Source organism: Stigmatopora argus, chromosome 10, assembly GCF_051989625.1.
Source record: "Stigmatopora argus isolate UIUO_Sarg chromosome 10, RoL_Sarg_1.0, whole genome shotgun sequence".
NCBI lineage: Eukaryota > Metazoa > Chordata > Actinopteri > Syngnathiformes > Syngnathidae > Stigmatopora > Stigmatopora argus.
In genome coordinates, this window is record NC_135396.1 from 1,071,832 (window position 1) to 1,091,829 (window position 19,998).

General features: G+C 43.5%; 1 protein-coding gene across 5 annotated transcripts in view; it reads right to left on the reverse strand.

Annotated features, from left to right (window-relative positions):
- The window catches only part of stard13b (StAR related lipid transfer domain containing 13b), a 48,067-nt gene that overhangs the window by 27,427 nt on the left and 642 nt on the right, over nt 1-19,998 (reverse strand). Inside the window, exons 1-5 of one of the 5 annotated variants that reach the window (XM_077611211.1) lie at nt 15,386-15,526; nt 15,137-15,314; nt 13,421-13,567; nt 11,964-12,050; nt 8,874-8,907 (exon numbers count right to left, since the gene is read on the reverse strand). In XM_077611211.1, coding sequence (XP_077467337.1) covers nt 8,874-8,907; nt 11,964-12,050; nt 13,421-13,516 — 217 coding nt within the window. In that variant the 5' untranslated portion in view covers nt 13,517-13,567; nt 15,137-15,314; nt 15,386-15,526. Of the gene's footprint in view, nt 1-1,425; nt 2,419-5,629; nt 5,769-8,873; nt 8,908-11,963; nt 12,051-13,420; nt 13,568-15,136; nt 15,315-15,385; nt 15,530-17,060; nt 17,861-19,998 lie in introns of those variants that run through there. The other 4 variants (XM_077611210.1, XM_077611212.1, XM_077611214.1 and 1 more) reach the window with 4 other exon arrangements.

Here is a 19,998-nt window from a genome sequence, read left to right on the forward strand (position 1 = left end):
AACCTCGGCGCCGTTTACCTCAAGAAAAGGCGAGTCGGTTTCCGGCCTCGTAAAAGCGTGGCTATCTGGTCGGCGTTTACGGCGAGTGGCTTCCCGCCTCGTTACGTAACGCCGACTTATCTGCGTCTCTATTGTCAGTCAACAGCAATTATTTACCGCGCCCGCAACACCCCGTTGTTGGCTGAAGGTCAAGTTTGTCCACACACACACACACATACACACACATACACACACACACAACCATACACACACAAACGCATGCTAGGCTGGAGGCGACCTTTTGCCAGACACCATCAGCTGGTCTGGAAAAGAAACGTAGCCTTCATTCCTTTCCACGCTCCATTTTAGGACGCTTTGTGACTCATTTTTCAGTTAGCACGAGATCGGAACATTTTGTCACATTCTGTGAGGAGTTACGAGACCATTTGTTGACGTGTTTACAAGGTTGCTACGGGTTTCAACAAGTAAAACTTATTTTAGAAGGAAGCGATGACTGGATCTCAATGTTTACATTTCTCATCTCATCTCATTTTCTGAACCGCTTTCTCCTCACGAGGGTCGCGGGGGGTGCTGGGGCCGATCCCAGCTGACAGTGTTTTTCAGGTTTAGCAAAATTTGCAGATTTTTTAGATAGCATTTCATTCATTTTCTGCACCGTTTACCCTAACAAAGCTCGCCAGGGGTGCTGGAGCAAATCCCAGCCAACTACGGGCAACACCCTGAACCGGCGACCAACCGATCGCAGGACACAGGGAGAAAAAAGGACAACCAATCATAGCTAGGGTTAGGCAATTTACAGTCTTCAACCAGCTAGCCTAGCATGCATCTTTTTGGCATGTGGGAGGAAACTGGAGTACTTGGAGAAAACCCATGCAAGCCCAGGGAGAACATGCCAAGTCCACACATTGAGGACCAACAGGGTATCGTACCCTCGACCCCAAAGCTGTGAGGCCAACACACTAACCACCCCACCAGTGGGCCGCGAGATCATTCGTCAAGAGCGAACGAAAGGTCCTCCCGGTCAAAACAGATTGGACGTCGAGCATCGGTAATGGCAGCCAATGAGTTCATCCGCACGGAACAATTTCAATGAACGGCATCGCGGTCTGTCATTTAATTTTGGAGATAGCATTTTTCATTGAATATTTTTTCCATCTTCCCCGTTTCTAAGCCTATCAATCCAAGTCGCCATTTTCCCGATCCGACAAAAAATTGGAAGCTCTCCGACAACACCTAGCCAACTTATTGACGTCCAATCAATCAGCGTCAGCACCTCACGGTTCAAACGGGCTGTGTTTCTATGGAGGTCGATGGCAGCCAATGAGCTTTTTGCTTACCACTGACCCGGGTGTAAAAGCCACCAAATCCAAGCCAGCCCAGATTGTATCAAACGGGACCGATTCCCCACATTGTTGCCATTCCTACCTCCGGCTATCCTCTTGACAAGTTGTTGCCTGGCAATGATCCGTCCCAGCCTATACCCAGAGCGCCTCCGACGGTGGTCCATCCTCAGGTAGATCTCCCGGCTCTCCGGGGTCATGCTACCCAAACACTCGCTACCCGGGGACTCGCCGAGTTCTTGAAACATCTCCCGGGGAGTTCCCCCCCCCCAAAGAAAATGCAGAACCGAGCGAGAACTCCCGGTACTCGCGCAGAGAAAACTTCACACGGAGGTGCAAAAATCCTCGAATGAGCCCAGCGAGGCGGCGCAGGGGAGGGGCGGTCACGTAACCCGAGGGACGGCCAATGGCCGGGAGGCGGAGGGAGTTCCGCCCACCTCGCCGAGCTCAATCCGGAGTCTGTGTGAAGGTTCGTCAGCACGGGAGGGAAATATAAATACCGCCGGAATGCCGAGTCAGTGAGGAAAGCTTGCAAAAATAGGGCCCGTGTTGTTTTTGCACTTTCTATTTGGGATCCGCCCTCCACGGAACAACTCGTCTAGTGTGGGTAGGAACGCGGTGGGGTGAGGGAGGCACAGGAAGTGACCCAATTTGGGGGCCGGGAGAGGAAAAACTCCAACGTAGGTTGTTACGAATACATGCGGTCTAAATCTGATAGCAGTTTTGGAAGGAAATCGGATCTAACTGGAAAGGAAATGAGGAAAGGGCCTTTGAATCAAAGGAGCAGATTTTCTGGCCTTCTGGTTTGGCTTCCTAAGATTGAAGGCAAAGGATTGAACTTCCTGGTCGATACAAATGGACAAAATGTCTCATTTCAAACTGAATTTCAGAGAAATTGTCTTTGTTGTATTTTTTTTAAATCAAAACGCCATACAAAATAGTCAAAGAGATTCTTTTCGTTCTACCAAATTTCAAGTGGTTGAATTAAACTACGTTAAGGCCCACTTTCTGTTTCTTAAATGTATTCTTTTTTTGTAGTGACATCATCAACCTCCAACCAATATGGCTGACTTCCTCTACATCAGGGGCAGGGAACCTATGGCTCGGGAGCCATATGTGGCTCTTTTGATGGGTGTACAGACGCTCCCCTACTTACGAACATTCGAGTTACGAACAACGGTACATACGAACATGTCTGCAAATTGCGTTTATGTCGAAAAATGTTGGCAAGTTCGATTTTGTATTGCGCGCCTTTTTCCGAGGAGTGCTTCTTTCCGCCGCTAATACCGACGAAGCCTGGCGCTGTGAGAGCTCAGCTCACCTAGCATCCACCTTCCTCTGCCCAGTTCGTTGCAGTGCGGAAGTGCGTGAACGTATCTCCAGTGCGCAAAGAACCTTTTTCATTTTTATCATTAAATATCTCGTGCATCCATTTTTCAATATGGTTGGTGAAAAGCGAAAGGCTTTTATTGAGGGAGGTGCATGGAAGAGGCAAGCCATTTCATTTGAAATGAGTGGCAATAATAACGAAGCTTGATGCGCGTTGGAGAGTTTGGACAAATCTAAATGATTGATGTAATCGATCAGAAATGCTGTTAATTCATGAGTCCAATCATTTTTTCCACTGTGATTAAAACCGTAAATACGGCATTGCCATGCCCAAAAAAACAAGTTTGACACCCCCGTGCCAACGTGGCAGCCTGGCAGCGTGGCAGCGTAACAATCCCCCTGTGTCGTGGCGCCATACGAGCACATAAAAAGGCACCGGCCTGGCTTGTGCCCCCGCCATCAAATAAACTCCAGTTTAAGCAGACAAAGAGCACAATTCAGCAGCACACTTCATAAACGACTCCCAGGATTAGACCCCCCGCCCCAGTAGCCCTCCCTCCCTGGCCGCACACTTGGGCGGACTTCTTTTTTTGCGACCGAAGGCGTCACGGCGTTGGGCCGATTTCATCAGGCGGGGCACAAACACCTGTCTTCATTCATGGGAGCGCTTCAAGTCGTAAAAAAAAACAGAGTGGCGGCGCATTGGTTGGCAGGGGACTTAAGCCGCCGCCCCCACCCCACCGTGGACTTGACTCAACTCCTGTGTTTACTTCCTCGTGAGGCGTCTAGACGCACGCATTCCAATTTTGCGCCGTGCCTATCGTCTTACGGAATGTACCCAAGCCGAAAAAATCCGGCTGGGCAATACGAGGAAATGAAAACAATGATCCAGTTTCTCAGAATCTAATGCTTCTTTCTCCCCAGCCACTTCACCCGGCTCTTTCGGGCCTTCCCGAGCCGACGGGGAGACGTAGTCCCCCCTTCCCCAGTGTGTCCCGTGGGCTCCTCCCACTGGGACGTGCCCAATACGCCTCACCGGGGAGGCATCCTCATCAGATGCCCGAGCCGCCTCACTTGGCTCCTTTTGATGCCAAGGAGTGTCAGTTTGCGTGTTCTTGCGTGGGTTTTCTACAGATACTCCAGTTTCCTCCCACATTCCAAAACATGCATGTAGAGGCCCGAGCCGCCTCACTTGGCTCCTTTTGATGCAAATGAATGTCAGTTTTCGTGTTCTTGCGTGGGTTTTCTACAGGTACTCCAGTTTCCTCCCACATTCCAAAACATGCATGCAGCTGCCCGAGCCGCCTCACTTGGCTCCTTTTGATGCAAAGGAATGTCAGTTTTCGTATTCTTGCGTGGGTTTTCTACAGGTACTCCAGTTTCCTCCCACATTCCAAAACATACATGCTAGGCTAGCTGGTTGAACACTCCGAATTGCCCATAGCTATGATTGGTTGTCCATTTCTTGGTGCCCTACGATTGGCTGACCACCGATTCAGGGTTAGGGTCCCCCGCCTGGGGCCCATAGTTAGCCGGGGTGGGCTCCAGCACCCCCTCGTGAGGATAAGCAGTTCAGAAAATAAATGAATAATCAAAAGCTAAATTAGCCGTTTGAAATGTAGCTGCTAGCATTTTTTGTTTATGGTCACATAATGAAATCTTCAACAGATGCTTACATATAAAATAAATTCCATGGTTTAATCATTACATTCTTCCGTGTTTTTCAAGTCAATGCCATCATATTAGTACGCTTTTATCTTCATCTGAAACTTTCTCATGTGACGAAATGTCCATTGTTATCCCAACAAAGACGTCTTTGTTTTGATGAAGCTGGACTTTATTGTCATAACAATGTTTTCTCCCCGTGAACATTAGTAACGCCGACGGGAATTTCTCAAAGTCAACTTTTTCAATCCCACATGGCGTTCGGAGGTCAACGTGGAAGTGAGTTTATTCGGCTCCTTGGCAAATAACCCACAAAAGGGGGTCCCTGAGCCCCCCAAAAAATGGAAGACGCGTCAACGTTTATGCAACATCTGGAGCCCATTAGCATGACTTCATCTCCTGCTAGTGTGGCTTTCCCACGTGAAGACGTTCACGTGGGACTTCCAACTACGCAAACGATTGCATCACACCGTCACCAACAAGGCATTAGCTCAATTTGTACCATTGACAGCAATAGGCGTCCAATCCAGAGCAAGATGGCCTGGCGGCGATTGAGCGATTAATAGCAAATATGTACTGTCTATTTCATTTTTGAATACATTATAAAAGCAAATTGCATTATCATTCCTGTCATTCAGTATTCTGATTAATACAATTATTCTATACAGTACTGGTATTTGTATTACCATATTTATCTAAGCTGCCATGGCAAGTGAATACAGTATTTACAACATTAGAAAGTGCATTTTATATTTTTTGCTATAAAAAAGAAAGGAAAAAACTTTAGTTTTCTTTTAAATGTTGTGTGTTACATGGATTGGACGCCTAGCACCGTCAATGGCACTGAAACAATCATTCACTACCAACATTCCACTCAAATGCATCGGACGTCTGTTGCCATTATATTAGGGGAAAACCACTTCAATATTTCACGTTCCAACATTCCAAAGCAGACACAACTCACTAGCGCCACCGTGTGGTCACATCAAGCCCAACTTGCACAAGTACACACAAAAAAATCCCTCCGGGGTTTGCTTCAAATAACCAAAATTGGTCAAAACTTGTGGGTAAAAAGTTCATTGAAATATCGATTGAAAATGAAAAAAGTGACACTATTAAGTGTCTTTAAGACTAAAAATGATGAAGATTGTTTCCATGAAAATGACAGGCTACGACGATCTTAATGAAAGCGAATAAATGTGCAATTTTCAGAAATTGCGACCCTCCAGAGGTGGGGGTGCAACTCGACAGCGTGAAGCCGGACTCGGGGCCACCTCGTCCGGGCTTCCACTGACCTGCCAACCGCCGCTCGCGGACATTCCTCCAGAGTAAGTCCCAAGCTTTGGACGTGGAACTCCGCAGCTGCTCGCTCAAGGACCGCCGCAGCTTCAGCGTGGCCGACGTCCGTTTAGACGTCATCGCACTCGGACATAATCAATAGCGTCCCCCCGAAAATCCTCCGGTCCCCCCCCCCCCAAAAAAATGAACAGAAATCCTCTTTTTTTCCTGGTTTAGACGTCCCCACGCGTTCTCCTCTCCAAATCCCAGGGGAAGTGCAAAATAAATCCAAAAGTTTCCAAATGAAGATATTATCACGAAGATGGTGGTAAAAGAAGAAGCAATAATACTAATAAACTGAGATTTTCCCACTTCACACCAGATGCGTGTGTGTGTGTGCGTGTGTGTGTGAGGAAAACCCAAAAACACGCACGACGAGACCCTCACAGCCGTGATGTGTTTACTGACAGTGGGAAATGTGTCTATTGTATTCATTTGATGATACTGCTGCGACGTCGTACAGATACGGTTACAAAAAAAAGATAATACGTTATGGAAACATAACATCTCGCATGCTTTTCCAATTTGTTTTTATATTCTTAAAGGAAAATTAAGTTTAATCAGTTCTCTATCCAGACCCTTTCCACCCAAATTTCCATAAAAAAATAATATTATATCTCCTTTATCATATCTATGGCGTGGTAAATCAACATTTTCTCAAGTTACTCCAATATGGGAATGTTTGTCAATTGGGCAGGAGAGGCTGCCATTGGCGGTGATAGACGTCCAATCCATTCTGACAGGAAGGAGAATTTGACGCACTGTGATGTGTCTTGACATGAAGCCGCATTGATTTAAATTATAGCCTAAGCAAGGAGCAATTGTCACAACCGGGCTGGTTGTGGTTTTGTTGCAACTTGAAGGCGAGTCCATGACAGAAGGGGAAACATCCATCAAAAATGGGAATACACCCCCCCAAATAAAAGAAGGCACTTCTACTTTGTTTGCACGATTTAAGCACAAACACGTCAAATAAAGTGAAAAATCCTTTCATACGGGAATTATGATGATTTGGGGTTCTATTTTTTTGGCTCTTAATACCAATTCCGACACACAACTGTGTGGTAAAAGGCCAACAAACAAAAAAAGACATTTTTTTAAGCATGGTGTCCGTGGAGCACGTGTCAAAGTGGCGGCCCGGGGGCCAAATCTGGCCCGCCGCATCATTTTGTGTGGCCCGGGAAAGTAAATCATGAGTGCTGACTTTCTGTTTTAGGATCAAATTAAAATGAAGAGTATAGATGAACATTAAATTTCCTGATTTTCCCCCTTTTAAATCATTAATTGTAATTTTTAATCTTTTTTTTCTGTGTTTTTAGTTCAAAAATCATTTTGTAAAATCTAAAGATATATTTTTAAAAAAAGCTAAAATAAACATTGTTTTAGATCTATAAAAAACTGAATATTCAGGGCTTTTAATCCAGTTCTTTTAATCCATTTATTAAAAAAAAATCTAAATATTATATCTAGAGTAGAGTATCGTTGGAACAATTTTGAATGAAAACATTCGTCCACAAACACAAATAAAGTGTGTGAACTGACGTGATATTGACAAAAACTAGCTTAGCGCCAAGCTACGAGTGAAGCGAATACGGCGCGAGGGAGTTAAAAAATGAAAAAAAATTCAACGCCAACGACAGGAAGTGGAAAAGAAAAAGTTGGAGGAAGTGGAAAAATCCCAGATGTGAGGAAAAGCCATTCCTCCTTTGCACTGGGCTCACGTTGACGTTGGGAGAGAAGAAAGCTGGGATGGAAAGAAGGGAGCGTGGAAGCGTGTCCGCCCCCCAGCCCCCCCCATCCCCCTCCCCTCCACTTCCCCAACCGAGGCCCCCCGCCCCCAACCCCCAAGGGCTCGTCCCAGGCATGTGCTATAAATTTCCTGACCATATATTCCCAGCCGAGTTCATTTTTCCACAGGAGCCACACATGTGGAGCATATCTGACTTTAGATGATGACTTTAGGACAAGGGGGGTGGGAAGGGGGAGGTTCTTTTGGGGGGGGGGGATTTTGGGGGGGTGCAGTCTGCTAAAAAAAGGTCCTTAATCTTGTTTTCCCGAAGACACGGATCGTTCCTCGTCACGGTTTCTTCACGCTCGAGACTTTCCCAGAAGTCAATTAGTTTGTTCCACATTTCCCTTGTTTGTCACTTGTCTGCCTCCACCAATAGGAGCGCAGGAAATTGAATTCCATCCCGCCTACCTCACGAGATATGATTTTTTTTTCCATCTTAACGTCGGTTAAGAGGGAAAATCACGTTAAAATAACGATCGCGCTCGAATTCACTACGGTAGAAAAGATTACACTTTTGTAGTATATAATATTACTAAGTGGAAAAAAGTACTTTGTAGTGGTAGAAAAGTCAACTTGTACAAATTGAAAGACATTTAAACCCAAAAATATACATTTTTTTGCAGGACCAAGATATATGGTTGTGCAAAAAATTAGAGTAGAAAATAAGAGTAAGTAAGTAATTAAAAATGAGTAAGCAGTTTTGTAGTTTACTTGGAGAAAATGCAACTTATTACTCTTATTTTTTGTGGTTGTAGCATTACAATAGAATGTGTACTTGTACAAAATATAACTTGTAGGTGGAGAAAAATATTTTGATGTACAGCAATATTAACTGTAGAAAACAGAATTAAGTACTGGTACTAAAAAAATATAATAAAACATTAAATAGCTGTCAAAATGATGTTTGTAGTTAAATTATTTTTGGTTAAAGCAGCGTTAAAATGTAACAATCGGCTGTCCAAAGCCGATTTTGGTAGTTGTGAAAAATGTAACTTGCAGGTATAGAAAATAGATGTTTGCAATTATACTAGCAAGAGGAACTAAAGAGAAAATAAACGTCCAATGAGTTGAACGGACACCTGTTTACTATCATCCTGGGCCTCCCCCGCAAATATGTCAGCTGTTTGAGCAAAATGCCAAGATATTTGGGCAAGCCGAGCACCCGCGGAATTGCGGAAAAGTCACATTGAAAGAACTAAAGTGTTTAGTAAACGTTCGAAAATTTACGGGGAAAAAGTAAGCTTTTTTTGGGTCAAATGAAACATTCTCGATCACTTCAAGTGGAAACATTTCATAGAAAAATGGGTTTTGGTGTAAGGGTAAAAATATTTAGGCTTAGCGTAGCGGTGTCTAAAATCGGTCGGAGCGCGGAGACAAAGCGGCTCGACGCGGAAGGGTCGGCGTCCTACCTGCTCGTGCTTCGCCGTTGATTTCCAAGCGGACCTGAAAGAAAAACAAGAGAGAAAATTTAGTCGCGCCGTCAATCTTTCCGTCTTTCGATAATCGGTCGATCGATTTTTAGGTAAAGCGCTCATATTTGATGTTTTTTTAGAAAAACACGAAAATTGTACCCATTTTTTTCCCAAAAATCTCAAATGTATACTCTTTCCCATGTAAATAAATATAACTTTACATATTTAATTTTTTTTTTTAGCAAAACTCAACATTTCTGCACCATTTTTTTTCTAAAATCTAAAAAGGTGTACTCTTTCCCATGTAAATAAATATAACATTAAATATTTAATGTTTTTTTAAGGTAAAACACTCATTTAATGTTTTTTGGGGCAAAACACAAAATTTTTACCCATTTTTTTTTCAAAAATCTAAAATGTATACTCTTTCCCATGTAAATAAATATAACTTTACATATTTAATGGGTTATTTTTTAGCAAAACAAAAATTGTACCCATTTTTTTTCAAAAATCTAAAAATGTATACTCTTTCCCATGTAAATAAATATAACATTAAATATTTAATGTTTTTTTTTAGCAAAACACAACATTTTGCCACTTTTTTATTGAAAAAATATGGCATTTATTAAAAAAATCAAAAACACAACAGAAAATTTGCTATGAAGAAACTCAAAAAGAGGATATGGACCAATTTTAACATCTATAAATGATCAGAAGAAATATCATTCGATAAAGTGTGGAAGCTTAGTCGAATAGAAGGAAAGTGTAACTACGACGTGGCTCGCAGCAAAAACACTGCAAGTTGGAACCCCCAAATTTCGGAGTAGAAGACGACAGCGTCAACATTCCGCAGCATTTTCCCGACGTCGTGGTGATTTACGCTCGCCTGCTTTCCACGTTTGATTTTTGGGGGATTTTTTTTTGTTCCCTGGCGGAGACTGCGCCACTTTCCAGAGCGTCCGACCTACTCTTCTGGCCCGTCCAATTTTCTGTCAGAGCACATGTTTGTCTGGGAGCAACCGTGCGTTTTTCACCAGCGTCCAGCTTCTTTTTGTCTCTGGAAAATTTGGCAACTTTGAGTCCGGCGAGGCTTTTCGTATCAACGCTCATTGGGGTTAAAATGTTCAAAAATATGTGTCAGAAGTAAAAAATAACCGGAAATTTATTTGTCTTTTCACTTTCTTTTTTTTTAAATCTCAAAATATGTTTTCAAAATCTAAAATATTGAAAAATAAAAGTGAGGATTACTCAATTGCACTTTGTTTTCAATGTAAATAATTCGAAGATTGACTTTTTTAATGAAAAAAATTGAAAGAAAAAAATATTGTAAAATAAAAAATGATTCATATTTTTTTATTTTTTTTAAAAGAAAAGGTCTTTTAAAAAAAAATCTAAAAATAAATAAATAAGAGGAAATATTTCCTATGTTCCAGTTAATTTTTAATGTCATTGGAAAAATAAAACATTTATATTTTTTTTAAAAGGGACAAAGAACAATATTTCCCGTTTCCATTAAAAAGCACAACACAAGAGTTGGAGAGAGGCGGGCGGGCGGGCGGGCATGCTAGCGGGCAGCTAGCGGCCAACGGCGCACAAAGCCCAGCCTGAAAAGCTTTGAATGTAAAGGCGCTCGGCATTCTCCAAATTTCTCACTTGTCCGTCCTTCTCGGTCCGCCTGAATGGGACGCTTTGGATGGGAGGCCCGACCGAGCTGGCTTTTATCGAACGTCAAGGGAAAAGATGCGCTTGACGGTGGGGGGTCGCCGGCCACCGTCACACCTTCAGCCGAGCTTTTTCAACTGGGAATATACACGCTATGTCGCCCAAGGAGAAGAAAATACAAACATTTTCATCACTTGAATGCGTCTTGACCCAACGTGCAAAGTTGGAGCAGATCAGATGTTTAAAAAAAAGTTATTTTACATGCTGAAAATGAATTGGGCACTCAAATCAGGCCGTTTTTGTAATGATTTCACCAGCAGGGAACGCCCACTTTTTCAGTAATTCTGGTTGTGACATCACGAGCAAATGAGATGTATACTGTCATGTAAAAAAAAGTTATTTGACATGCTGAATATGATTTTGGCACTCAAATCAGGCTGTTTTGACCTTTTCGTAATTATTTCACCATGCGGGAACACCCACCTTTTCAGTAATTCTGGTTGTGACATCACGAGCAAATAAGATGTATACTATCATGTAAAAAAATGTTATTCTACATGCTGAAAATGAATTGGGCACTCAAATCAGGTCGTTTTTGTAATGATTTCACCATCAGGGAATGCCTACTTTTTCAGCAATTCTGGTTGTGAAGTCACGAGCAAATGAGATGTATATTATCATGTAAAAAAAACAAGCTTAATATGATTTTGGCACTCAAATCAGGCTGTTTTTGACCTTTTTGTAATGATTCCACCATCAGGGAAAGCCCACTTTTTCAGCAATTCTGGTTGTGACATCACGACCAGAATAGGCGCGCATTTTTAGCTTACTATTTTTAGACTGTTGCTTCGTCCAATGGCTACGTCTACAACACATGTGTCAAAGTGGCGGCCTGCGGGCCAAATCTGGCCCGCCGCATCATTTTGTGTGGCCCGAGAAAGTAAATGAGTGCCAACTTTCTGTTTTAGGATCAAATTAAAATGTAGATGTAAGTATACATGTATATTACATTTCCTGATTTTCCCCCTTTTAAATCAATCATTGTAATTTTTTAATCCATTTTTTTCTGTGTTTTTAGTTCCAAAATCATTTTGTAAAATCTAAAAATATATAAAAAAGCTCAAATAAACATAGTTTTAGATCTATAAAAAACTGAATTTTCAGGGATTTTAATCCAGTTCTTTTAATCCATTTATTTAAAAAATCTAAATATTATATCTAAAATGGTCCGGCCCACATGAGATCTGATCACCATGAATGTGGCCTGCCAACCAAACTGGGTTTGACACCCCTGGTATTCAATTTCGACGGTATATCCGACGTACGCTCAAAGTTTTAAGTGTTCATTCCGTGCCTAAAAAAAAAACGTTGTCTCCATGTCGCCATGGCAACAGCATACCCCAAATATATATTTTTTAAACTCACCGTCTTTTTGTTCCTGGTTCTCACGGAGCCGCCCCGACAACCGCCGGACCCGCTCCGCCCGGCCGATTCCGCCCGCTCGCCGAGGCTCTGAAACGACACGGCCCAAACGTTCAACATCCGTCCGGCCCTGAGCGCGCCAAAAGAAAGAACGGCCGTCCCGCGGCGGGGGGACGGCGGGGGGACGGCGGGGGGACGGCGAATCCCACCAAAAGACCTCCCTCGTACGTGCGGATGCGCTTTTGAGGCGACGGAGAACGGCGACCTCGTCAGACATGTCAATGAAGATGTCGTTCCTTTCAGGGCCGGCGGCGCCGAATGCCCGGGATGCTTCAAGCCGGCCCCTCGGAACCGTCCCAAAAGAAGGCGACGCTGGGAGGACAAGAGCTCCTCTGTGACCCGCCAAAGAAGACTTTTGTGCCCCCCGGGGCCACCTCGGTCCAAGACGCCGGCCTCCGAAACGGCACAATGGCCGCCTGTTTTGGACCCGAGTCGGGAAAGACAAGAGTCGCGGCGACAAAGATGCGACTGTCCGCAAAATCAAACTGCATTCGCCGCTCCATGCGTGAAGTCTCGTACGGAAGGTTTTTGGCTTTAATCACATGATTTCCCAATTTTTTCCCCAAATTATTTGTTCCAAAAAATAAAATAAAAAGTAGAATCTTCTTACATTGGCATACATAGACGTTCCTTTGTAGCTTTTTGGATTATCTAGTTATCAGTGGCGGGTGAGCGGTTAGCATGGTGGGCTCACAGTTCTGGGGTCGAGGGTTCGATCCCAGGTGGCTCCTCACTGTGTGGAGTTTGCATGGGTTTTCTCCAGGTACTCCCACATTCCCAAAATATAATTGCTAGGTGTTGGGTTTATTGCTATATATTCATTAAGCATTTAATAGGCAATGAAGCTATAATTTAATTTGTGCAATACTTTATGTTGGTACCGAGTAAGCTCGAGGACACTTTCCCCCCACAGCTGTTTTCGAGGCCAGTTAATTGTTTTCAGGACTATTGACCGAAAAGGACACCATGTTCCAGGCCGAGACTGTTGATCTGAGTTGGCAATGAAGATCTACCAGGGACTCTTAAATTGCTTTGACTTGGATTCCGGCAGATGGAGATAATCGAATCAACTTCCGAAAATACTCGCATTATTGTTTAAACATACAGTCGCTCTGTTTACCTTGTAAAAAAATTATTATGTTTATTCGTGCAAATTCTTACGCAGGTGTTTTTGGTTCCAATCTAATATGAGATTGATGTGGCAGTCGTGTTTTGACCTTAATGGTGTTATTCGGTTAGCTTATGCAATTGTTTGAATCAGATTACCTCAAATGTTTTGATTATGCGCCGACTAAATTGACAGAGGAAGATGCCGTTTCTTGAGAATCATCCTGGACGAGGGCGAGTCGGGAGTGATTTTCCTTGCAAGTTGGAGCCAGAGTATGTTAATGATGTCTCACCTGATTTTTGCGGGCGGCGCCGGGCGTGTCCGACGGCGAGGAGCCGGCGCTCAGCGCCTCCTCGATGTCCAGGTGGAGTCGATCCAGATCCCTCATGAGGCGGCTCACCGACTCCGACCAGGGAGACGAGAGCGGAGACGACGCAAACTGCAAAGCAGACAAAAATGGAGAATACGAATGGAGTTGCCATTATTACTCTATATAAAAAAATGCGGTATTCATTCCCAGTTGAAATGATTGTTAATTAATCTGAGTTAACTCTCTTGAATAGAATAAAAAATAATAAGACCTCATTCCTATTTTTATTAAAGTTCACAAAAATGTGAAACACATACAAACACACGGTACATTTTGGGAATTTTAACGACAACACCCTCTCCTTTTGTTACCAACAATCGTTTTTAAAAATGTATTTACTTTATGTCGTTTTTGTTTACGTCTTTTTACCGGCTCGTCTGTTGCCGTGACGATCCGATGGGTCTACTCAAACATGCGGTACTAGTAAATCATTCCATTACTTTTTAAAATTTCTAGGTCAAAAAGATCAGCTTTATTTTGCATATTGTGTGCTGTAGATCAGATTTCCCCCAAATCTCACAGCATACAAACAAAAATGTCAGTAATTGTAACTGCAATGAAATTTTTCTTTTTTTTTAATCACTAATAGGAGCATTTTTTGTCAATTGTAACTGCAATGAAATTTTTCTTTTTTTTAAATCACTAATAGGAGCATTTTTTGTCAATTGTAACTGCAATGAAATATTTCTTTTTTTTAAATATATATATATATATATATATATATATATATATATATATATATATATATTAATAGGGGTGACCCTACTTTTTTTCGATTATCGTGGCCATGTCTGGTCTACATTAACCGCGATATTTGAGGGATTACTGTGCTCATCTATTGCATTCATTTGCTTTAGCATGACATAACTAACACAAATGAGACATTCTCCATGATCTTCCTTAAATAACAAGTTTACATGATGATCTTCTTTTAATCTACAAGGCTTGCCAGTCAAAGAAATTCAACGTCTATGACCGCCAATGAGATTTCTGTGGCGTTTGAATCCCCGAAAGGCGATCTGCGGGCGTCTTTAAATGGAGTACCCTCACACGGCGCAAAAGAGGGCCTCGTAAATCAAAAGGAGCGCCTCACTCAGCAAATTGTCAAAGCGGCACCAGCGCGCGAGTGACAATGAAATCGAAAACCGTCTCCGGAGGCGCCAAGAATTTGGCCCACCCCAAAAAAAAGTTGGGGTGAGAAAAAGTCCCACTCACCGGTTCAAAAGTTCGATTTTTTTCGGGGCCGGCTTTTGCTATGGGCAATATGGGCGACCGACCAGGACGCCATCTACGTTGGGGCTCTCCATATTCTCTCCATTTTATTATATGTTTTTATCAGCACAAACCAATGTGTGTTACTTATACAAGCCTTAAACATACAAATGCACTTATATAAACCTTCAATATACTTATATAGGCTTCAATATACTTATATAGGCCTAAAACATAAATTATAATACAAAATATAGTACTGAGCAACTTACAAACAAATTCAACTTATGAACAATCGCTCGGAACCTAACTCGTTCGTAAGTAGGGGAGCGTCTGTATCAACAAAGCGACATCAATAGAAAGCAACTCTGAAATGCACTAAAATCAACAAAAAAAGAGAGACAGAAATTCATTAATTTTCCATACCACTTATTCTCACAAGGGTGGCGGTGGTGCTGGAGCCTATCGGCGGAGGACACCCTTATTTGGTTGCCATCCATGTTTAAACTTGAGGGCCAGACAAAAAAACAATATGTTGACTTTGATAAACAAAAGACGAGAAAATTGTGGGGGGGTTCTAGTGGAAATTTGGAGTCGCACATTCCTGCAAAAAAAAGAGTCTCCAATCTGATTCACGTCACTGTCTCGAGGCAAAAAAGTGACATTAAAGTTTACTTTGAGCTCTCTGCTCCGTCCAAGGCAAGCACGAGTCCGCGTCCACTGCTGCCTTTCACATGGAAATGAGGAGAAGCGACCGAGCCACCCACCGAGAGCGGTCGCCCATCACCGCAAAAGTGCAAACTAATGGTAACCTGGAAGCAAACAGCAAAGCTCAATTGGAGGCTGAAACTTCGGAGACTAGAGCGATTGGCACCCCCTGGCGGTGGCAGGACACAGTGGAGGATGTGAAATGTCTTTTGGGAGAAAAGTCACAGTAATCCTAGTGTTCGCACAGCATGGGCAAACTACGGCCCGCGGGCCATATACGGCCCGTTAGACCTTTTAATCCGGCCCGCCGACGTTGTCCAAAATCTTTCTTTTTTTTTTTATTTTTTTTTATTTTTATTTTTTTTGGGTCAAAATACAGGAAATCATTGGATGACCTGCATGAGCAATTCTGCCGTCGGTTTTGTGATTTTGGAAAAATTGACAGCTGTTGGTGTCATGTCCTTTCTCACAAGACCCGGAAACGGTTCCGCAGGAGTTGCAGTTGGAACGGATTGATCTCCAATGTGAAAAGTTCAACTCCCTGAAAGTCCCTGAGTATTATGCTTCATTAAGTGCAGCTAAATTTCCAAACATCCAGAAGATCCAGAGGATTCTGGTGTTATTTGGCTCTACAATGTGTGTGAACAGACCTTTAGTCTGATGAAAACCAAGAAAGCACCCCATAAATCCCGCATGAGTGATGAGTATCATACTTTAGTCCTTTTTTTCTGTTTATGTTTCATATGTACTGTTAACGGATGCAGTTTTTTATATGTATCGTATCTTGTGCTGACCCGGCCCGCCCGCCTGTCAAATTTTAAAAGTCAATGTGGCCCCCGGGCCGAAAAGTTTGCCCAACCCTGTGTTAGCATGAGCTCTGATGGCAACACTAGGCTAATAAAATTGATTTAAAAATAAAAATCGACCAGGCTAGACTCATTGAATAAACAGTATAAAAGGCAACAGCATTTTTCTTTGTAAAACAAAAAAAAATGAATTTTACATTTTAATAGTTTGACTCATTATGGAAATTACAGGGAAGAAAACTAAACTTTTTCTTTCTTAAAAATGAGACCAAACAGTAAATTTTCTCTCGTTTTTTGGTTTAAAGAAAACTGATGTTGGCCCAATTTGTCCACTGGACTTCATCACCAATGCCGTACCTCCATAGAGTAAAAATGTGTGTGTGTGTGTGTGTGTGGCCCTTTACATATTTCAACACGAAATCAAGAGCACGCTGCCGATGTCGAATGGCGAAGTCGACCCGTCGCCCTTTGGATAATATTAACAACGCGCCTTCTTCGGATTCCCGGCATTCCTCAGGCGGTTTGGAACAGACCGAGACAGCGTCTCCTGGAATGTACGTTATCTGCGAGAGATAAGCGCTCGTGTACGGACGTCAGCGGGGGCTCGAACGCGCTTCAGACGGGAAAAAGGAAACGGCAGTAATTGACGCCGCCGCTAATCGAGGATGACAAAAACCTTCTTTCAATTGACTTTTGCGGGCCTCGCAAAGTCATGTGGTGGGTCCGGATCTGGCCCCGGGGCCCACAGGTTTGACACCAGTGCTTTATTGGGGGACCTTTAAATGTGTAAAAATAAAAAATAAAACGCTAACTTATGAGATGAAATAGCGTCATACCTCCGTAGTTCCGCTTCCAGCTTCGTCATGGTAACCACGCTCGTCGCCGTTGACGCCGTAGTCCCGCCTCCTGTCGCCGTGGTGACGACCCAAGAACACGTCCTCGTCCGGCGAGGACTCGCCCTCGTCCGAGCTGAGGAGAGCGCCCCGCCTGGCGGAGTCCGAGAAGGCGATGGAGCCGGGCTTGTGTTTGACGACGATGCGGGGCACTTCCGCGGTTCCTCGCCGTTTGGGCGACGAGGCCACGGTCCGATCCTGACCGAGGTGGCCGTTCGAGATCTTCTGGAAGTCCAGATCGTCAGCTGAAAGATTGGACACTGGAGGGTCATCTGCTTCTTTTAGGTCTGGACGAGGGTCACGGCCATTCGGCAGTTTTCCGCGTAAACCCGAGCCTCGATCGTGCTCCCGCAGGACCAATTCCCCAAGTCCAAATGTGACAGACCTACTCTCCGTTGCTTTCGTAACCAGTTCCAACTGACCATCATGAAGAAGATCCTCTTTCAAGTTCTCGCCAAGACTACATTGAAACATCCAGTCTCGTTCTTGGCCCTGTTCCTCAAAACGTTCCACATGAGGGCCAATTCCAACAGGTTTGTCCATTTGTCCCGGTTCTAAGGGTGGATCTTTGGCACGTAGACGTCCCCCCGCGAAGTCTCTTTTTGTGGAAAAGTCCGGTTTTAAGCCGACGAATGGCTCCTGGGGCAGGAGCTCCATTTTTAAGCACGTCAATTTGTCGTGGAGTGAAATCGTCGGGCCGAGCGGGTGGTGTCATCCCAGATCCTCGGCGTGATGGAGAACGTCTGGAAGAGATGAAGGACAATGAGAGCTAGGAGGCGATTAGTCAGCTCGCTCGGACGCCGAGCCTTTAATCCTCCCGAGCCTTCGCCGTGTCGTCCCCGCGCCCCGACGTGCCGCGGATTTGAACATCTGGCGTCGGGGGCCGTGCCGTTCAAGTCCGGATCTGCCTGAAGATCCGCGGCGGTGACATCACCGCCGGCCCAGGAATCCCAGCGCACTTCTCGGGAGACGTTACGCTAAACCAGGGTTAACCTAACCCAGGGGTAGGGAACCTATGGCTCGGGAGCCATATGTGGCTCTTTTGATGGGTGTACAGTGGTACCTCGTCATACGACCGCTCGTCATACAAAATTTTCGTCTTACGACGGAAATTTCGATCGAATAATTGGCCCGTCATGCGATCAAAATTTCGTGATGCGACCAAGCCAGGTCTTTTTTTGCATATCTTTCGTGTATAACAATATCTACGAGCACGGGCATATCTACGACCAACGATTAATTCAGACGCGCCTTTTTAATCATCATTTTTCTTCATTATACTCTTCTGCATGCATACTCTCATTGATACTCATTGATTAGCAACAGCATTTTTTTCCTCCTCCTCCTCCTCCTCCTCCTCATCATCATCCTCCTCCTCCTCCTCCTCATCATCATCATCCTCCTCCTCCTCCTCCTCCTCCTCATCCTCATCCTCCTCCTCCTCCCCCTCCTCCTCCTCTTCATCATCATCATCATCATCATCATCATCATCATCATCCTCATCATCCTCATCATCCTCATCCTCCTCCTCATCATCCTCCTCCTCATCCTCATCCTCATCCTCATCCTCATCCTCATCCTCCTCATCATCATCCTCATCATCATCATCATCTCATCATCCTCATAATCATCATCATCATCCTCGTCATCATCATCATGTTTGAACATGAAAAAAAAAATAGCATTTTTTTTCTTATTTGAAATGGGGCAGTCCTTCCCTCTGATGGCCGGAGTAGGCTCCAGCACCCCTAGGACCCTTGTGGAAAGTAGTATGAAAAATAAATGGAGATAAGATTGTAATATTTCAAGATGAATGTCGTTTAAATATTTACAATAGAGGTTGTTTGGTCTCCCAAGATGAGACTTTGGGTAAAAAGACAAGGTTATACATGCTATATTTCTTTTTCTTTTTTAAATAATGTAAACAAGAAGTTGCTGAGGGTAGGCATAGTTGAACTTTTGAGGACATAAAGTATGGCGAGAACACAAAACGTGTGACGTTCATTGTGCAATTTCTTCGATTTATGCCTCTGTGAGAGTCTTGATTATTTCCTTTTGAATACTCTTTAACAAGATTCTATTGTTTTAATACGTTTCTTAAAATTGTCTGGGGCAGGCGGATTAAGCGCTGAACCGTCTTAACCTTTCGAGGAAGTTCCTCGACAGAGAGACGAAGATCCCCTCGGTTAATGGCTGCATTTCCTGAAGACAAAATGATCTTATCTGGCGTTCTTGCGACAGATAGCAGACGGCTGCAGTTGGCCGACAGCCTTGAAGCCGGTGGCGCTCAAACGTGTGTCTACGCATTCGCCAGTTGGCGTCGAGGACGTCAGCCGATAAAAGGAATTCGTGCGAGAGGATCGACGGTTCCCGACGAGCCCACGTCCCAAAATGGCCTTCGGATAAGAAGGCAGATGACGCGAATTTAAGATGAATTGTTGATAGTATAGCTCGTTAAGTGTGCTAGCATGTGCTAGCGTGGACGGGATCCATTCAAAGTGGAGGATTGATTCGTGAAATTGACCAAAATGTGTCCTTCTACTCATCAAGACGAAGAAAGAAAGAAATATTTATGGAGGTGTAGCCGTTTTGTTGAATTGCCAGGAATGAGGAGAAAGAGGAAATGAAAGAAAAATGGATCAAGAGAAAAAGTTTAAATGGAGGAAAAAATGATAAATATGGGAAAAAACAAGGAAAAAGGTGGAAAAAAAGATAACTATTGGAAGAACAAGGAAAACGGTGGAAAAAAAGATAAATATGGGAAAAAAACAAGGAAAAAAGGTGGAAAAAAAGATAAATATGGGAAAAAAAACAAGGAAAAAAGTTGGAAAAAATATACATATGGGGAAAAAAACAAGGCAAAAGGTGGAAAAAAAGATAA